The 17,141-nt window shown below is 41.5% G+C and overlaps 1 protein-coding gene across 8 annotated transcripts in view; it reads right to left on the bottom strand.

Annotated features, from left to right (window-relative positions):
• SORCS1 (sortilin related VPS10 domain containing receptor 1) overlaps positions 1 to 12,830 on the bottom strand; it is a 608,941-nt gene extending 596,111 nt beyond the window's left edge. For 3 of the 8 annotated variants that reach the window (XM_055249842.2, XM_055249832.2, XM_055249868.2), the window contains exon 1: positions 11,736 to 12,530. In XM_055249842.2, the coding sequence (XP_055105817.2) occupies positions 11,736 to 12,293 (558 nt within the window). In that variant the 5' untranslated portion in view covers positions 12,294 to 12,530. Of the gene's footprint in view, positions 1 to 11,735 lie in introns of all 8 variants that reach the window. The other 5 variants (XR_010115734.1, XM_063617998.1, XM_055249851.2 and 2 more) reach the window with 3 other exon arrangements.
• Between the last annotated feature and the right edge of the window lie 4,311 nt (positions 12,831 to 17,141).

Genomic DNA, 17,141 nt, shown 5'->3' with positions numbered 1-17,141 from the left:
TGGAAAAGCTACAGACACTCAATGCCAACCCATGTAAGCAGCCTGGATGGGGACCCCACACATGGGACCTAGTGGGAGGTAACTGAATCATGGAAGTGATTACCTCCATGCTGTTCTCATAATAGTGAGTGAGCTCTCATGAGATCTGATGGTTTTATAAGAGTCTTTCCCTCCCCTTCACTCTGCACCTCTCTCTTCTGCCATCATGTGAAGAAGGATCTGTTTGCTTCCCCTTCTGCCATGATTGTAAGTTTCTGGAGGCCTCACTGGTGATGCCAAACTGTGAGTCAATTAAATCTCTTTCCTTTAAAAATCACCCAGTCATGGGTATGTCTTTATTAACAGTGTGAGAATGGACTAATACACTCACTGACACTTTTGTCTTTTATTTTCATCTCTTATTCTCTTTTTGTGATTCTCCTGCTTTGTTTATATGCCTCCATCACAGCTCTGTCTTTGTCTCCCAATATGACTTCCTTTGCCTGTGGTCTCTCTGTGTCTCTTTGTCTCTCATCTTTCTTTTTTCCTCCTCTTCTCAATCTGCCTCTGCTCTCTGGCTTTCCTCTGTCTCTCTCTGTCTTTGTCATGCACTTATGTTCTTTCTCTTCCCTTCTCCCTCCTTCCCTCTCCCTCCTTCATTTTCTCCCTCTCCCTTTTCTTCTCTCTCTTATTCATTTTCTGTCTTCCATATATCTGTTATTTATGTCTCTCTGTCTCCTTCTCTCTGTTTGTTTGTTTGTTTTTCCATCTCTCCTTGTTCTGGAGCTCTCTTTCCAGTCAGCACTCACAATCAGTAAACATCCTTACTGTGGCCTTATGATACTAATATTTCATTTTTAAGAGTGGAGACTTAAATGTTGTACATTGGTGCTTATGTTGCTGTGAATGTATACAGACATATAAGAGTGCACATATTTATTATTTATATATTTATATGTACTTATATGATATGGAGATGGAGACCAAAATAAAGACAGAGATTGAGACTTAAACTGAAACATATGTTGTTTTATTGGGTGAATGGAGGTCACTGGAATTTCTGGGACATATAGTCAGGCTGGTGAAACTACCATTGATCATTCTCTCTGGAATCAACAAAGGCAATGATAAACAAAAGGCCTGGTAGCACATGCTGCTGCATACCCAGGAAACAGACAGAGTGATCTTGCTCTTTTGCAAAAAGCCTGGACAGCAGACTGTCTCCCAACAATAGTGATTAAAAGGGAAACAGGCAACTTGAATGTGAGCTCTTGTACAGTTGTTGCCTGGAATTCAGTTTTAATGAGGCCAAGTTCACAAACTCATTTGCTCTCTCTTTCATTTATTTTCATTTTAAAATAACTTTTAAAAGTAACTCAAGCAATACACATTTACTGAGAAATGACAAAAAAATGAACAAACACAAGAAACCTTGCATAGAATCCTAACATTCATCATTATCACTGGCAAACATTTTGAGTCATATCTTTCCTGCTTTTTTTCCACAAAATTTTAATTTTACAGTATATAATAATTGAAAAAATCTGTCTCAAACTCTTACTATTTCCAGGTATATTTCTTTTCTTTTCTTTCTTTTTTTTTTTTTCTTTTGAGATGGAGTCTTGCTCTGTCACCTAGACTGGAGTGCGGTGGCACCATCTTGGCTCACTACAACCTCCACCTCCCAGGTTCAAGCAATTCTCCTGCCTCAGCTTCCCAAGTAGCTGGGACTACAGACACCCGCCTGGCTAATTTTTGTATTTTAATAGAGATGGGGTTTCTCCATGTTGGCCAGGCTGGCCTCAAACTCCTGACCTCAAGTGATCTGCCCGCCTCGGCCTCCCAAAGTGTTGGGATTACAGGCGTGAGCCACCACGCCTGGCCTCCAGGTATATTTCTAGGGACTTGGGATATATGAGAGAACAACATAGACAAAAACTCTGACTTAATGGGTTTATGTTTGTACTATTTTGTAATCTTTTATTCTGGTATTTTGTGGACAGTTTCCCACTTAAAAATATATATTTTTATAATCAACCTTTTAATGACTTCATTATTCTACAACACACAGGTACAAAGTTATAGGCTGTTCATAACACATGAAAAACAAAAAAAAACTTTCCCAAGGAAAAAGCAAATAAAATTGGATATATTTAGTAAGCAAGTATTAAGTGGAAACAGCTAGAGATGCTGAGAGGGATGCTAAAAAGATTAGGACAGTGCCCCAATCTTCAATATAAGAAAATAGAACTGGAGCGAGAGAACCTAAATGCAGAAACAGAAACAACATCATGAATGTCAGATTACAAACATCTTTTAATAGGCCATACTAGAGCACTATTAATATCAATGAAACTATAATAACAGCTAACCCTTATTGATGATTTAGTGTATGCCAGATGTTCTGTTAAGAAGTCATATTATCTCTATTAATCATCAAGCCACCATATAAGAAATATACCATTAGTATCCTCATTTTACAGATGAGGGAACTAAGGACAGAGATAAAGTTAATTGCACAAGTTCACATATCTAGTGGATAGTAGAGTTGGCAATTAACCCAATAAATTATATTTTAAATCATGTGTACTTTTTGCCATTTAAGACATATTTTGCCTGTGGTTATGTGGACAGCCATGGAAGATAATTTTTTAGTATACACCGAATGACAGAAATTTCACCTGGGCGACACTGTACTGTCCCATGTGATTTATAGAGCCTCCCATTCCACCAGGTCTTCACTGTAGGGGGTCATGGTTTCCAATGAGAAGCTGATAAACACTGTGGGCTGCATCTCTCCATGGGAAAAATTAAAGCATATTAACACAAAATTATGCAGACAATGGAAGAAGTCCATGGACTCTTAAACTCACGTGCAAATCTTAAGGAAATGGTTTTCAAACTTGAGTGCTCCCAAGAAACTCCTAGGGAGTTTGTAAAATATACAGATTCCTGGTCCCTTCTCCCTATCAGGGCATTCAAAAGCAGGACCCATGAGGACAGTACTTTGAGAAATGCTGCCCCAGGCACCTATGAGTGAGCCCATGCCTGCCCAGTTAAGATTTCTTCTATAATTTCAGCAAAATGCAAGTCAGGGCGAGCAGGGCTGCAGACGATAAATTTCTAAACCAGGGTGCTGAATGTGCCTAAAATAGCTTTTTTCCCTTTAATGATTATAATCAAGAATGTACAGTGGGAATTGCTGAGATAAGGGGAAGATCTTTCGCTTTTAATCTGCTCCACCTACCCACCCACCACCCAGCCCCAAACTACCCGGCCCCAAACCACCAAAGGCCCTGCAGCAGAAGGATTGATGGCCCATGATTTTGTGTCTCAATAGCTCCTGTTACTCTGGTTAGGGAAAGATGACTAGAGGCATCAATCTATTGGTCCCAGGGCACAACATGATTAGTTAGTTGTCTGATAACGTGATTCTTATTAGCACTTTCTTTAAAAAGTGTACACGTTGTGCACACCGTCACTGTAGGGTCATTAGTCAGCAGGGAGAAACCAAACAGCCCATCCCACACATCCTCCCAGGACAACAAGATGACACACATTAATAACCCCCAGAAGCCACTTGTGGGGATGGACAGAGGTGGGGGCTTCAACCCAAACAGCATCATGGAGCAGGTGATTGCCACCCCAGAAGCCACTTGTGGGGATGGACAGAGGTGGGGGCTTCAACCCAAACAGCATCATGGAGCGGGTGATTGCCAAGTAAAGTGTCAGTGACCTGACAATGGGGTGAAGTGAAAGGGAGACCCCCAAGATATGTCATTCATAGCAAGACTTCCCCTACTACCCCATCTGTACTGAATTGTGGAGTTCTTTCTAAAGAAACTCAGAAATAAACCCATTCAAAAATAAACTTAAACAAAAATAAACCCATACAAAGCATGATTTATAGCAGAAAGAGCTTTGGTTCCAGAAAGGGCAAAAATCAAATCCCAGCTCTGCCACCTGCTAGCTGGGTAACCTTGGGCAAGTTGTTTAAGCTTGAATTCTACAGCTTTAGAATGAGGATAACAATACATAGTTCATAAAGGTGTTGTGAGAATCAAGTGAAATCATGTGGTGATGTTCCAGATCCTATTTCCAGGGAAGCTGTTCACTAAATTGGTGGTTATTTATATTATTTTTGTTAAAGGAGACTTCTGTTATAATCACTATGTCTTATGTAGATAGAGTTGTCTTGATATTCAGCAAACTTTCCTTTGCTCTCTTCTTCCACTCTCACCCCAAAAGTTAGTAGTAGAAAAGGCTATAGCTGGTAACTCAATTATAATCCTCGAGCAAGTAAAACCCATTAGCATCAACAGGCAGTCCTTCAGTTTGACTACTGCTGCTCCAAAATGTTGATGGACACCCTAGGTTTCCTATATGGAAAGACGTAGTGAGACCACCTTTAATATTACTTTTAATTAGCTTTTATCTGCATAAGAAAAAGAGAGGAAGAGATGGCTATACCTCCTTTCTACCCCAAGCTGCTATTGCAATAAACCCAGTCATAAGTAGTCTCATCTCTGAAGTCCATTAGCAGTGGAATACATATGGCAGACAGGTTATTACTGGGAACCTCACTTCCAGAAGGTCCCATCATCACTCTTTAAGGTAACTCAAGTGGTTTAAACAATGCCAAGAGCATGACTTTGCATGAGGCTACTTGTTTTGAAGCCCAAGACAAACAACTTGAAAAGCTGAACCTAGAACTCAGGAGCTCTTAGGCCAATATTCACTCTCTTTCCCACAACGGAAAACCTTATGGATACAGGTGCATGGGCTTCAGAAAAACCACAAGTCCAGGGTGCAGCTGTGTTCTAACTCTTGCCTGTGATGGGCTTCGGACAAACCATGAGGCCAGGGTGCAGCTGTGTTCTAACTCTTGCCTGTGATGGGCTTCAGACAAACCACGAGGCCAGGGTGCAGCTGTGTTCTAACTCTTGCCTGTGATGGGCTTCAAACAAACCACGAGGCTAGGGTGCAGCTGTGTTCTAACTCTTGCCTGTGATGGGCTTCAGACAAACCACAAGGCTAGGGTGCAGCTGTGTTCTAACTCTTGCCTGTGGCAAGCCAGCAGTGGGCCAAACCAAGAATCACTCCTATAGTGTGACCAAATGTTATTTGACCTTCTTCTTCCACTAACTGACCTACTTAATAGGAACATCTTGGTTTCTTTATCTGAGAGTGTAGATGACATTTGTCTTTCCTATCTTATAGAATTGTGGTGAGAAAAAATACCTTAAGTAATGGAAGTAATGTGTTGATCTTTGAAAACTGAAGCATTTTGCAAAGAGAAAAAAGGGCTATAACTGATCTAAAGTGGTATAAAAACATTCAGGAGTGCTATAGAAATAGACACAATATCTTTCATATGTGTGTAAAATCTCACATAGGATTTCCGACAGAGCATCCACATCCTTTTTTTTACTCCTATCTACATTCTAGGATAAGCCCTTTTCTTTCATTCTAAACGTTGCACAGTAAGATTCCACCTTTGCTTCTTGCCAACTGTTTGCTTACTCCATCCGTACAGTCGGAACAGAGTTTGAGCTCCTTGATAGGAACCACTGCACTTTTATGGAGCCTGGCCTCACCTCACAATGAACACATCTCTTCTCTGCCATCCCCTTTGGCCATTGCAGAGACGCTGCTTGGCCAGCTTCCCCTCCAGGAGACACAAGTGCCTCCTCCACACCTTTTAGCCGCAAAATAAGGGACAGTAATTAAGACATACACAAAAACAGGACAAATATTTTACATACATTTAGCGACTGAATATAAGCTGGCAGGGAGCCAAATTAATTTATCCTCAAGGCAGCCTGAACAATGATCTCTCTCATCAATAACTTAAAAGAAAGTCCTTTTGTGAAAACTCTGTGTGGAAAATATCAAGGTAAAAATGAAACAATGATGACTCCAGCTAAGGTTTAATGTGCAAATAAGGTCAGTCATGTCTCTCAGTGACCATAAAGGTTTTTATTTTCCTACTGGGCTTGGAATGTACCCAAATTTACTACAAGATTGATGTGTATATTTTTTGCTTAACTCATATTTTTCAATCATTCCTAAGGTTAAAACTTTGGTTAAACATAGTTTTTAAATCAAGTAATTTAAATTCCTGGATATAAAGAGGAATGTTTACATCTCTTGACCTTTAGTCATGATATCCATTCAGCTAAAAATATCCTTGTAATGATCTCCAACTGTTACTTAACAATCTTCTCTACATTTCAAGGTTTGTCTGAAGTACCTACTCTACAATCCAGCTTGAAGGCCATCCCAGTCAGAAGATGCCCAACTCTCCCCTGACTTCCTACAGCATGTTCTGTCCTCAGAGAACACACATCTCCTGCTGTCTCTTAAGAAGTTTCTTTGGGTACAAGACCGAGAGCTCATTGAGGGCAGGAATTATTTCTTTTCATCTTGTGTAGCACTTCACAAATATCCCTATGCCAGTGAATGACAAATATTAGGAGCTCAATAAATACCTGTTGAATTAAAACTAAATATAATAATTTGCGTAAGGCTCTTGGCATAATTTTGGCACATAGCAATTACTCCTAAATGGGAGCAATTATTATTCTCATATATAAATGAGATTAATGTATCTGCTTTTTTGCCCTGTTCTATGAACTTCTAAGGTCTCTCTTTAAAAAAATGTGGATGTAGTTCTGACAGTCAACATTCATATCAATGTTCTCTAGAAAATCTCATTAAATAACTAAGAGATTTTTAGTTTCCAATTTCACATGAAGCATTTTTTTTTGTGGGGGAAGAGGGGTCCAAAGTTAGCAAGTTCCTTAACATGAAGATGTAATACAATAAACCTAATAAACTATGTTTTGCTGCAAACCCATGTGCCCAGATTGAAATGAAGGCCTGCTGGGATCTTAAATTACTTGATTTCCCCTAAAGAGATATGCATATGAACTAAGGAAAAAGGAAGAACCTTGTGAAATAAAAGGTTTGTTCCCTTACAGGTCAAGGGTATAGGTCATTGTGTCATTTCTACATCCCCAACACTCCTAGTGCACTTTACTTAGTAAATGCAGCAGGTATCCAGTATCTGTATGAACAAAGTATTAAAGTAGTTTTGACCTGCAATGGATTTTAGTCTATTAGTGCCATTTTACAGAGGATGAAATTGAGGCTACAATATTTCAACATGCTATGACTACATATCAAATTTTTGTATACAGCCAGTATTATAACCCACAATTCTTAATTCCCAGTAGAGAACTCTTTCTTCCCGTGAGTAAGTAGCATTTATTGAGCATTTACTAGGAATAAAGCACTTTATATCCACGATGTTGCCTCCTGAGGAAAAAACCTCCGAAAGATATACTATCCCCATATTTTAGATGGGGAGACTGAGGCTCAAAGAATTCAAGTGACTTACTCAAGGCAATGTGCTGATTTAGCAGGACAACTAAGATTCTAACTCAAATCTGTTTGATTTCAAACCCATTGCCTTCCAAATCACACCACATTAGCATTCATATAGCACTAAGTACTGAGAGAGGGAATTACGTGGGCTTGCTAGAGAAAGCTAAAATCTTTCATCATTTTACTTTTTAAAAGGTCAGCTCCCCCCCACCGAAAAAAAAAAACTGTATCAAAATGTATAGCCAAGTCAAACATTCATAGCCAATGTGTCTATAATATCAGATTTGTCATTAAATTAGAAAAGGAATCTATTCCTGAAGAACAACTGAGCTGAAAGCTGAATGATCGCAGGTTACCTCTTGCTCACTGAATCACCAGGTGCAGATTCCATGTCTCACTGAAGATGAAGAGGTGGGTGGATGAGAGAACAACCAAATCACTACTTAAGGTAAAGGGTGCAATGTGACAGGCACATGTTAATGTCCTCGCTTTTCTACAAGGAGATGGAGCTTCCAGCTAAGAGTACGTCCTCCTCCACCATCATCAGAAATCAACTCAAGATAGGATTATCTAAAATACAGATTCCAAAAGGTCTGAGTTTTTCCGTCCTACTTTAAAGTCTACTGAACAAGCCCTTCTGTGCAGTTTGGGAATAGGATCACTTTGGGTGACAGTCTCTGTTCTGCCACTGACCTCCTGTGTCTATTTGGCAATTCGTTTAGCCTCTTGGAACCTCAGTTTCCTCCTGTATGTAATGACAATAATAACACCTACACATGACATTTCTGTGAAAAATTAAGTGAGATGATGAATGTAAAGCATCTACCCCAAAAGTTGGCCCAGATTGGGACTCAATTTATTCACTAATGTTGGATGGTAAATGTCAAATCCCAGAACAACTAGAAGCAAAGAGGTACGCAGAAATCAAGCAGTCCGTTATGTGCTATGAGAAATGTAACATTAAAGATGTCATCATGGCAAAATAGAAGTCAAGTAAAACCCTCTGTTAACAAATCTTGTAATACGATTGCCAGTGAGAAAGGGGCAGAGTGGTGAATTGAAATACTAAACTTAACTCCAGCATAAAAATATGAAAAAGAGATATTAACACCCGTCACCTACTTACTACCTACAAAGGATTTTATAAAGATTAATGCTACAGCACTTTAAAATCCCTTGGAAATAAGGAATAAACACATACACCATTATGCATACATATAAAGGCAAATATATATTTTAACACTCTAAGGATTACTATATAAATTTAGATCAGGGCACAGCATGCCTGGGATGAGTAGGGTGGGAACAATATGTTCTTGCTTACGACACCAAGCTCATGACAAATGATTCATACCCAGCACCTTTCATGCCAGAAGATCCCCCCAGGTGTTCCACCAACTCTAGCAACAGTTTCCATCAATCGAGACTGCAGTACAGAGGAATCACATCACACCCACAGACGAGGCAAAACAGACATGTCTTTATACAACTGCTCAAGTCCAACAGCTGAGGGGGCAGGAAAGAGAAGGGAAGGAGGTGAGTGAACCATCCAGAATTCCTCACCAGATTGACAGGCAGCCTATAATTACCATGCATTTGCACCTTGAATGCAGGTGTTGTCATAATCAGAGACTCTTCTTAGCAAACGCTTTTTGCTAAAGATGAGAGGGGTTCACAGGATGTGCATTGCCTGTGGCCCTGAATGGGTTTGGGGGCAGATTTATAGGGGAGGACATCTAAATGTGAAAAGATAAGAGTCCCCCATGCCCCACTCCCCTCCCCCAGCCACCACCACCACTCCAATCTGGCCCTCCGGTTTAAATTAGTGGATTTCCCACCCTGGGGTAAAGTGAAGTGCTGTTGAGAGTTCCAAACAAGTGTATGAGGCTTTAAAGTCACACTGCCCTCTTATGTATAGCCTGGATCCTAATTCTCTGTAGTTAATCTGACCGGCATAGCCCCCACTTTAGAGATGAAAAAATCCACATTCAGCGGACACTCAACTTGCTTCGGTCAAACCACAAATAAGCAGAACTAGAATTCAGGTCTCCACTCTGCTTTGCATTCTACAAAACTGCCAAAAAAAAAAAAAAGTTTATTTATGCTTTCTTTCCCTTTAAAAAATATTTTAAACTTTCTCTGAGTCTGGTCCAGATACGTAGGACTGGCTTTGTTTTGGAGGACATAGATAAAGACTATTTCTCTTTCTCCGCTATCTGTATGTATATACTTAAAAAAGAAAAAGAAGAAACACCTTTGTGTGTGATGACCAGAGCAGAGACTGGGTCAGAAGAGGTCTTTATGGAATAAGAGACTTCAGGGGGCAGAAATCTCACCTCATTAGTTAACCTGATTTGAGTGATCAAAACTTTAACACTCATCACCTTATTTCCTACGTTATCTCAGACCTGCCTGCATGTTCAATGCCCTGACCCTAAAAAGCCCTGATAGAATTATAAGCACCATTTATTATTATTTTTTAATGCTGGCAGTGCTTGGCACCATTTCCTAAATGGAGGTTAAAAATTTGCCAAAGATGTATTCTACTTTTCTCTTTCTTTCCAAGATCTTTCAAGAGATGAGCTTAAAAAAAGAGGTCTAATGGGTGAGTGATATTTTACAGCTTGAGTTACATTAAAAGCCAGAAACATTTTGAGTCCAAAGTCTTTTACTTCTTAACACAACAAGAGCTAACATGTTTGATGTATTTCAAATCTCCCCTTAAAGCCAGAAGCTTTGAGTTAATCACTTAAAGCAGTGTGAAAATTATTCAGTCAGTTTAAGAAGATTCACGTTCAAATTAGAGGATTAATTTTAGTGGCTATGATATGAAAGATATAATAGTTAAGGTAAGGAATGAGGGCAAGGGTCTCCAGAACTTGAGTGGAAAGAATCTCAGCTTCATTTATTTGATCAAACCACTCCTGAGAACCATATAAAATCACAGACTCTGTCATGAAGGAGGAATTGTAGGGAAAACCCTGCTACTACTCTCAGGACAGATATATCAATGCTAAATATTATCTATAATGATATGCCTTAATACAATTTATATCTATGTACCCAAGGAATTCATGATGACAGATTAGTATTTTAAAATGTTCACAACTCTCATTAAAAAGCTGACAATGAGCACAACTCACTAAAGTGGCACTTATTCTGGGAAGGTTTCTGGGAATTACATCACAACAGAAAACGTTTTGAAAGGTACCAGACTGCGTAAATTGTGCATATTACAAACACTACAATCTCAATTACCTGGTTGAAGCTGTAAAACTTGAAATTTTTTCCCCCATTTTACCAATCCTTGGTTGTTATGTTCTTGTCTATGTCTGGAGAAGTTTCCACACTTTAAAATCACTTTTAGTTATTACAATCAAAGCTGGTTCTTTACTATTTCAACTCACTGAAGTTTCTAGGTTCAATTTAAACGGGAATAGCTCCCTCAGATTGCAGACATGCAAGCTTCTCTGAAAATCTAAAACCTTTCCTGATATGACCAAAGCTCATGGTCTTGCATCCTAAGTCCCCTGGAATCCAGCCTCCTGGAATTGAGCAATTCCTTTCCTGCCTTCATAAAGAGAATGTTAAGTCTTTATTTGTGCTCTTCATTAGAGGAGGTCAGGCAATGGGGGAGAACAGGGAGTTGTTGTCACTGGGATATATCTGATCTTCCTGGGACTGACCATGCCAGAGAACAACCGCTCATTCACGGGCTGGAAAGCCCCAGTTCTCAAAACACACTCACTTAGTGCTGTTAGAAGATGCTGGAGAGTTCCTGCCCTGAAACTTGCATCCACTTGGTCCCTAAAGCAGAGGATACACTAAAGAACACCTTATATACTCTCTACTGCAGTTCTACCTTGTGGGGAAGAAGGGTTTAGGAGCTCTGCATGAAATTAAAATAAAATAAAAAATAAAACGCCTACATATATGGGTCTTCTTAATCTTCCTTGAGCCAGTACATAGGTCTGGCAGGTAAAGGGAAAGTCACTTGAGGGGATGTCAGCCTGCCTGGAAATTTAACCCTTTCATCTCTGTATTAGGAGAACTTTAACCCCTCTGTTTGCCTGGTCTTCAGTTCCACACACCAATGCGACCAAGGCAACAGGAAATAGGGATTTGACTCCTCAGTTTGAAGCTGTGGCATTTGGAGAGGACTCTCTCTGATGGTGTTGGTGGGAGAGATGGGGAGGTTGGTCTCCTAGTAGGTGATGCTAACTCTTGGGGGAAGTGGGCAGAGACCAGTTTGCAGCATCTCCCAAGTCCAGAAACCCTATTTCCCCCGAATTCTCCATCAGATCACACAGCCGACTTTAACCCTTTCCATCTTTCCACCCCTTTGCCCTCAGTCCCATTCTACTCACGCTGCTGTTGTGGCCAGACCAGTGGACCATGGCTTGGTTGTGTGCTGAGTCTCCCGTCAGCGCAAACGTGGTGCTGGTCAGTCTCAGCTCCTCCATCCGGAAGCGGGTGGCTTTGTCCGGGTCCCGCTCCCGAGTCCCAGGCTCCTGCTGCCCTCCATCTCTTAGCACTCCCCGGGGGCTCCGACTCGCGCCCTCTCCCCGTTCTGCCTTCTCCTGATCCGCTCCGCTCCGTCTCCTCCGGCCGGAGCGTGCAGCAACTGCCACGGATGCCCCAGTGCCCCGAGCCCGCTCCAGGGACAGCGCTCGGTCCCCGGGGGCCACTGAGAACGGGGGACGCACTACGAGGGGTAGGGGCGTGGCAGGAGCCCTGCCTGACCGCCCCTGGTGGGAAAAGCCCCTAGGGGTCGAGGCCGAGCGTGGGGCCGAGCTGGGGTGCGGCGGGGGGCAGCAGGAGCCGCCGCCGCAGACGCCCGGGGCGCAGAGGACCAAGAGCCCCGCGCCGGCGAGGAGCGCGCTCAGCCGGGCTTGAGAGCCGCCGCCGGCGCCAACTTTTCCCATCGCGGGAGCGAAGAGCAGCGGAGAGAGGGGTCCCAAACCGAAGGTGGCGGCGCGGAGCTCTGCGCTGGCGGCTGTGGGGGGCCGGCGCTCAGGACCCCAACTCCATCCAAGTTGGGCCGCGGTGGGGGCGGGCGGAGGCGGCGCCAGGCAGGTGGCGGCCGCTCGCCCGGGCTGGGCTTGTGCAGAGCGCGGGTCCGGACGGAGCGAGCCGCCGCCGCGCGGGGGTGGAGCTGAGCTGAAGTCACTGGCGGAGCGGGCGCGGGCGCTGGCGGGCGACGCGGGAGGGAGGGCAGGCGCTGCCGGGGCTCCAGGCGCCGCGTCCCGCGGCCGAGCTGCGCTGCGCACCGGGTCTCCGGGCGCTGGAGGCGCCGCCGGCGACCTCTCCTCGGCCTCGCAGGCGCTGTCGCCGCCTCTCCCCGCCGCCCACTCTGCGCCCCCGCGGCTGCGGGTCCCGGCGCTGAGTCCGCGCACCCTGCCCGCGGGGGCGGTCGACCCCGGGCTCCTGGAGCAGTCGCTGTGTCGGGAGCTTCCTATTTCTGCTTTATTGTTTCTATCAGTCTATGTTGCTGTTTCCTTTTTTCTCCGTCTTTCTGGTCTTTTCTAGTTGAGGAGATAGGGATGGTTGGGCTTCTGCTCCTTGCCTCTCTTATGCTTCCTGAGTTGGCATCTTGACCTTACCCGCAGCAGAGCCTGTGTGTCCCAGCCTGGGGGAGATCCCGGAAAGGCAGCAGCAGAGAGTGATGTAATTAAATGATCTCGTGTGTGCGTGTGTGTGTGTGTGTGTGCGTGTGTTTGTGTGTGTGTGTGTGTGTTAGTTTGGGGGATTTTTTTACCATTAATTATAACGCTTAGATTTCTCTCCTAACCTCCTAAAGCATTCACTGAATTTGAACCCAATCTTCCTGCATGCAATCATGTTTAAGAAAACGCTTTCCACTACGCGTTTTTTAAGCGGATATATCTTGGTTTCCCTAAGAGACTGCAAACTCATTGAGGACAGGAAGATCAAATTTCGAGCAACTTGGAGGAAGTGACCTGTTTTTTGTTTACCATTTTCCTCAAGACGTGGCACAGTACCCTACATGGGAGGAAATTTGCTAGTCATTAGTTCAATAAATATTGATTGTGAGTCTAATGTATATCTGCATAACAAATAAATACAGGAAAGGAGGCACAGTACTTATAGTTATTCTGTGTCACTTGGTGCCCGGCCCAGTGCTACTGCCACATGCTTTGAGATCCCTATTAGCAAGTCTGTGATGGTGCTCTGCCACTGGTTTGCTTTGGGACCTCAGACAAATCACAGTCTCTCAGCTTCCTAAGCTTTAAAATTAAATGGTCACATTAGATGAGCTTTAAAAGCCCTTCCGCTCCTAAAATTCTATAATTGTATGATTATAGTATCTGCCCAGCCTAGCACCCCTGCTACTGTTCACAAGTTCAGATGAAGATTTATAGCAGGTGAATGGGCTTTGAAAATGGCAAAGAATTTCTCAAAATCGAATCCTTTTTAGACAGTTTGCTTCTAAGGGTTGAAATGGTTTCAAATTTCTTTGCAGTCTTCATATACGTAATATTCTCTTATGTACATGTTAGTTATTACACTATTTAATGAATATTTACTGATTGAATACATGAATGACACAACAAAATAGTGCCAATTCCAGTTTCTAGTTACATTTTTGTTCATTTTCATACTAGAATGATAACCTCACTGAAAAATCTGTATACTGTGTTTGCGATGAGGCCGAGTTCAAAGTAATACAGTGATAATTACTCTTCAATTAATGAAATTCTTTCTAATGTTGTCCAAGAAAACGTCTGTTATATCAATCCAATCCAGAGAGGTGGTGAAAATATCGGCCCAAGTTATTGTTCTTATGACCAGCGCAGGAAAAGTGCAAATGCAAGGAGGGCAGGCTTCTCAGCCATTAAACTTGAGTACCTAAAAGGACAAAAGAGTGTCCCGTTTGTCCTTAAAGAAGAAATACAAGCAAAAGCACCTTTATGCCTGGATGCTCCAAAACAGAAAGGCTGTCTGGCAGGCTATGGCCTCTAGATGGAGGAGAGGAGAGCCAGAGGTCCTCTCTCCTCCTCAAATTGCAAATGTTCTTTGTCAAAACCCAGAGCGGTCGTTTTTTCTTTCCTCAGAAAGGTTTTTAGAGCTTTGCAGGATCATTTACTTAATGACTTCTTTCTATGCCCTGCTAACCTCCTTTCCAGTCTGGATAAGTACAAGTATGTGGGAATTCCTCCAAGAAAGGAAAACCAGATTAAAGAATCAGAACCCAAATAAATTATCATCCAAATATAGGCTGGAAGAAGCAAAATGGAAAAGAAGACATTAGTGGATTCAGTTTCCTGGCCTTAGTCTATCATTGCCCTACCAACATTTATGTTATTTTGGTTTCAAAATGGAAGCGCCTCCTGAAGAATGCTGGTACAAGTAGAGTTGATTTTTCCTTCGCAGAATTTACAACCTCTTTTCAAACACACCTGTCAGAATGATCCCTTTAAAGTGAAAGCATTTGCAGTCCATTTGCTGGGAGTTCATAGAGAGCAGGCAAGTTTTTAATGCCTGATTTTAATTATTCATTTGAGACAGAAGTTACACAAGTGTGGATGAAATTGGCTGCAAGTCGTATTGTTCATATGTAGATAGATGGATTCATTTTATTTTTTGTGGCTCTGCTCCCCGTTTACTTTTGCCAACAAACAGAAGAGGAAAGTACCAGTAATTTCCTAAATTATTCCCCTTTTCCAGAAGACTACAATAAATAGGCTAATCATGGAGGGAAGTCTATTTCAAGATGTTTTCAATCCAACAACCCACTAAGCAATCCAATAGATTTGTATTAATATAATATGATGTAATAAGAATGAATCATTTGTTAGGAAAGTAATTGATATCAAAGGCTAGTAGAGAACATAAATCTGTAATTCCAATAAGGAGTCTTTTCATTGTGCACGTGACAAATATGCCATGACTTAGTCTAAGTTATCATCATTTCTCATCTGGACTACCACAACAACTGCTCACTCTACTCCGTAATTGCACTATTCCATTCCTTCTCTCCAATAGTCATCTCCAAAGATGGCACAAGTACAAGGGCACAAGCACACTGAGGTGATCCATTTTTGTGCAAGATGAAAATAGTAGAATTTGGTGATGTATTTAGTTTTAATCAGATTAAAATTTAGCCTTGCTAAAATATTTAATTATTGATTAATATACCTATGTTATATATAGTTTTATATACAATATAAACGTATGTATATATATATTCCTATATATGCATATATATGTATAAAGAGAGAGACAAAAGCAGATAGAGAAAGAAGCAGAGGCAGAAAGACAAAGAATAGGAACATTTATTCATATATAGTCATTGTATACTGATTGGTGTGCACAATCAAAAAAGTGTGGACACTGCCCTACGAAGCAGCAAAAGTAGTCTTTCAAAAGGATAAAAAATATAATTTATTGTAACCGCTTAATATTTCCTGCCAGCTTACCATCACAAACAGAATAATATCCAAACTCCTTACCATGGCTGACCAAGTACTCACTTCTCAATCACACTTGGCAGGATTCTCTACCCTCATCCTAATATGCCAACCATTAGGGGCTATCTTTTTCTCTGATGTGCCCAGTTTTTTACAGTTCTTGACCTTTGCACATGCTGTTCCGCCTGCCTAGAACATCCACCCTCCAACCCCACTTCATAAGGCTGACTCCTCTTCTTTGAGACCTTCACTTTAAATATACAACCCTAGAGAGACTTTTCCTGAACCTCTGCCTAAAGAAGAAATTTATTCCACATTTTCTGTATCAGTCTCTTGCCAGATCTTTCTAAGTGTATATTACAGCATTTAATTATTTTACTTAAACCTGTTTTTTTGTTAATAACTTCCAAAAAATCCACATGTGGATAAAGGCCATATCCTTCTTATTTCAACATTTATTTTCAACATTAACCTCATTTCAACATTTCTTTCAGTGCCTAGTTTATTAAGTGCTCAATAAATAATGGCTGGTTAGCTGGGTGGCACCAGTATAACAAGCCTAGGAGCACAACTCTTAGTAACTAATACTTTGTAAATCAGATATATACTCTATGCCAGAAAGTATGCTATGGAGTAATGTACCAGCTCATGCCTTTTTTTTTTTTTTTTTTTGTTTACAAAGCTTATATCAGATAAGTACTATCATTTTCCACACTTCACAGATGATATTAAGTAACTAGGGTCACAGAGCAATTAGTGCAAAGAGACAAGGTTTCTATGTAGGCATTCTTATTCCTAGTATGTTCTTGATTTTATGAAATACTGTTTTACTCCGAATCCGACTAATAACAGGTAACACTTATTGATGATTTTCTATGTGTCAGGCACTCTAATTAGCTTGAAACATTTTTAGTAATGTTGAGCAAGCAATTTTGGGAAGAAGTATGCACATTTTTAGGCTGAGGGGAATATATATACTCTCCATTTCTATTTGCTTTTATTTTGTGTGTGGGGAGTAGTGTTAAAGAGAGTGGTATAGCCACTCCCCACATAATCTTACAGCATAAGCTACAGGTTAACTGTCTCATTGGTTTTTTGTCTTCTCTTTTTCCTAAGTCTCTTGATTTCTGATGGCTACTTTGGCTTCAGTTTGCACTAAATCACATTATATGCCTCATCATTTGAACAGTGTCTTTTAATAGTTCTCAAAATACTTGGCTCCCCTTGGATACCATTGAGACAAGGTGTCTTGTCTTGCATTTCAGATCAATTTCATGAAGAACCACAGAAAGAACACTGGGGAGAATAATATGCAGGCTATTCTCATTGCCTGCCAACAGA

This window comes from Symphalangus syndactylus, chromosome 2 (assembly GCF_028878055.3).
Source record: "Symphalangus syndactylus isolate Jambi chromosome 2, NHGRI_mSymSyn1-v2.1_pri, whole genome shotgun sequence".
NCBI classification, from domain to species: domain Eukaryota; kingdom Metazoa; phylum Chordata; class Mammalia; order Primates; family Hylobatidae; genus Symphalangus; species Symphalangus syndactylus.
This window is presented reverse-complemented; position numbering and strand designations above follow the sequence as displayed.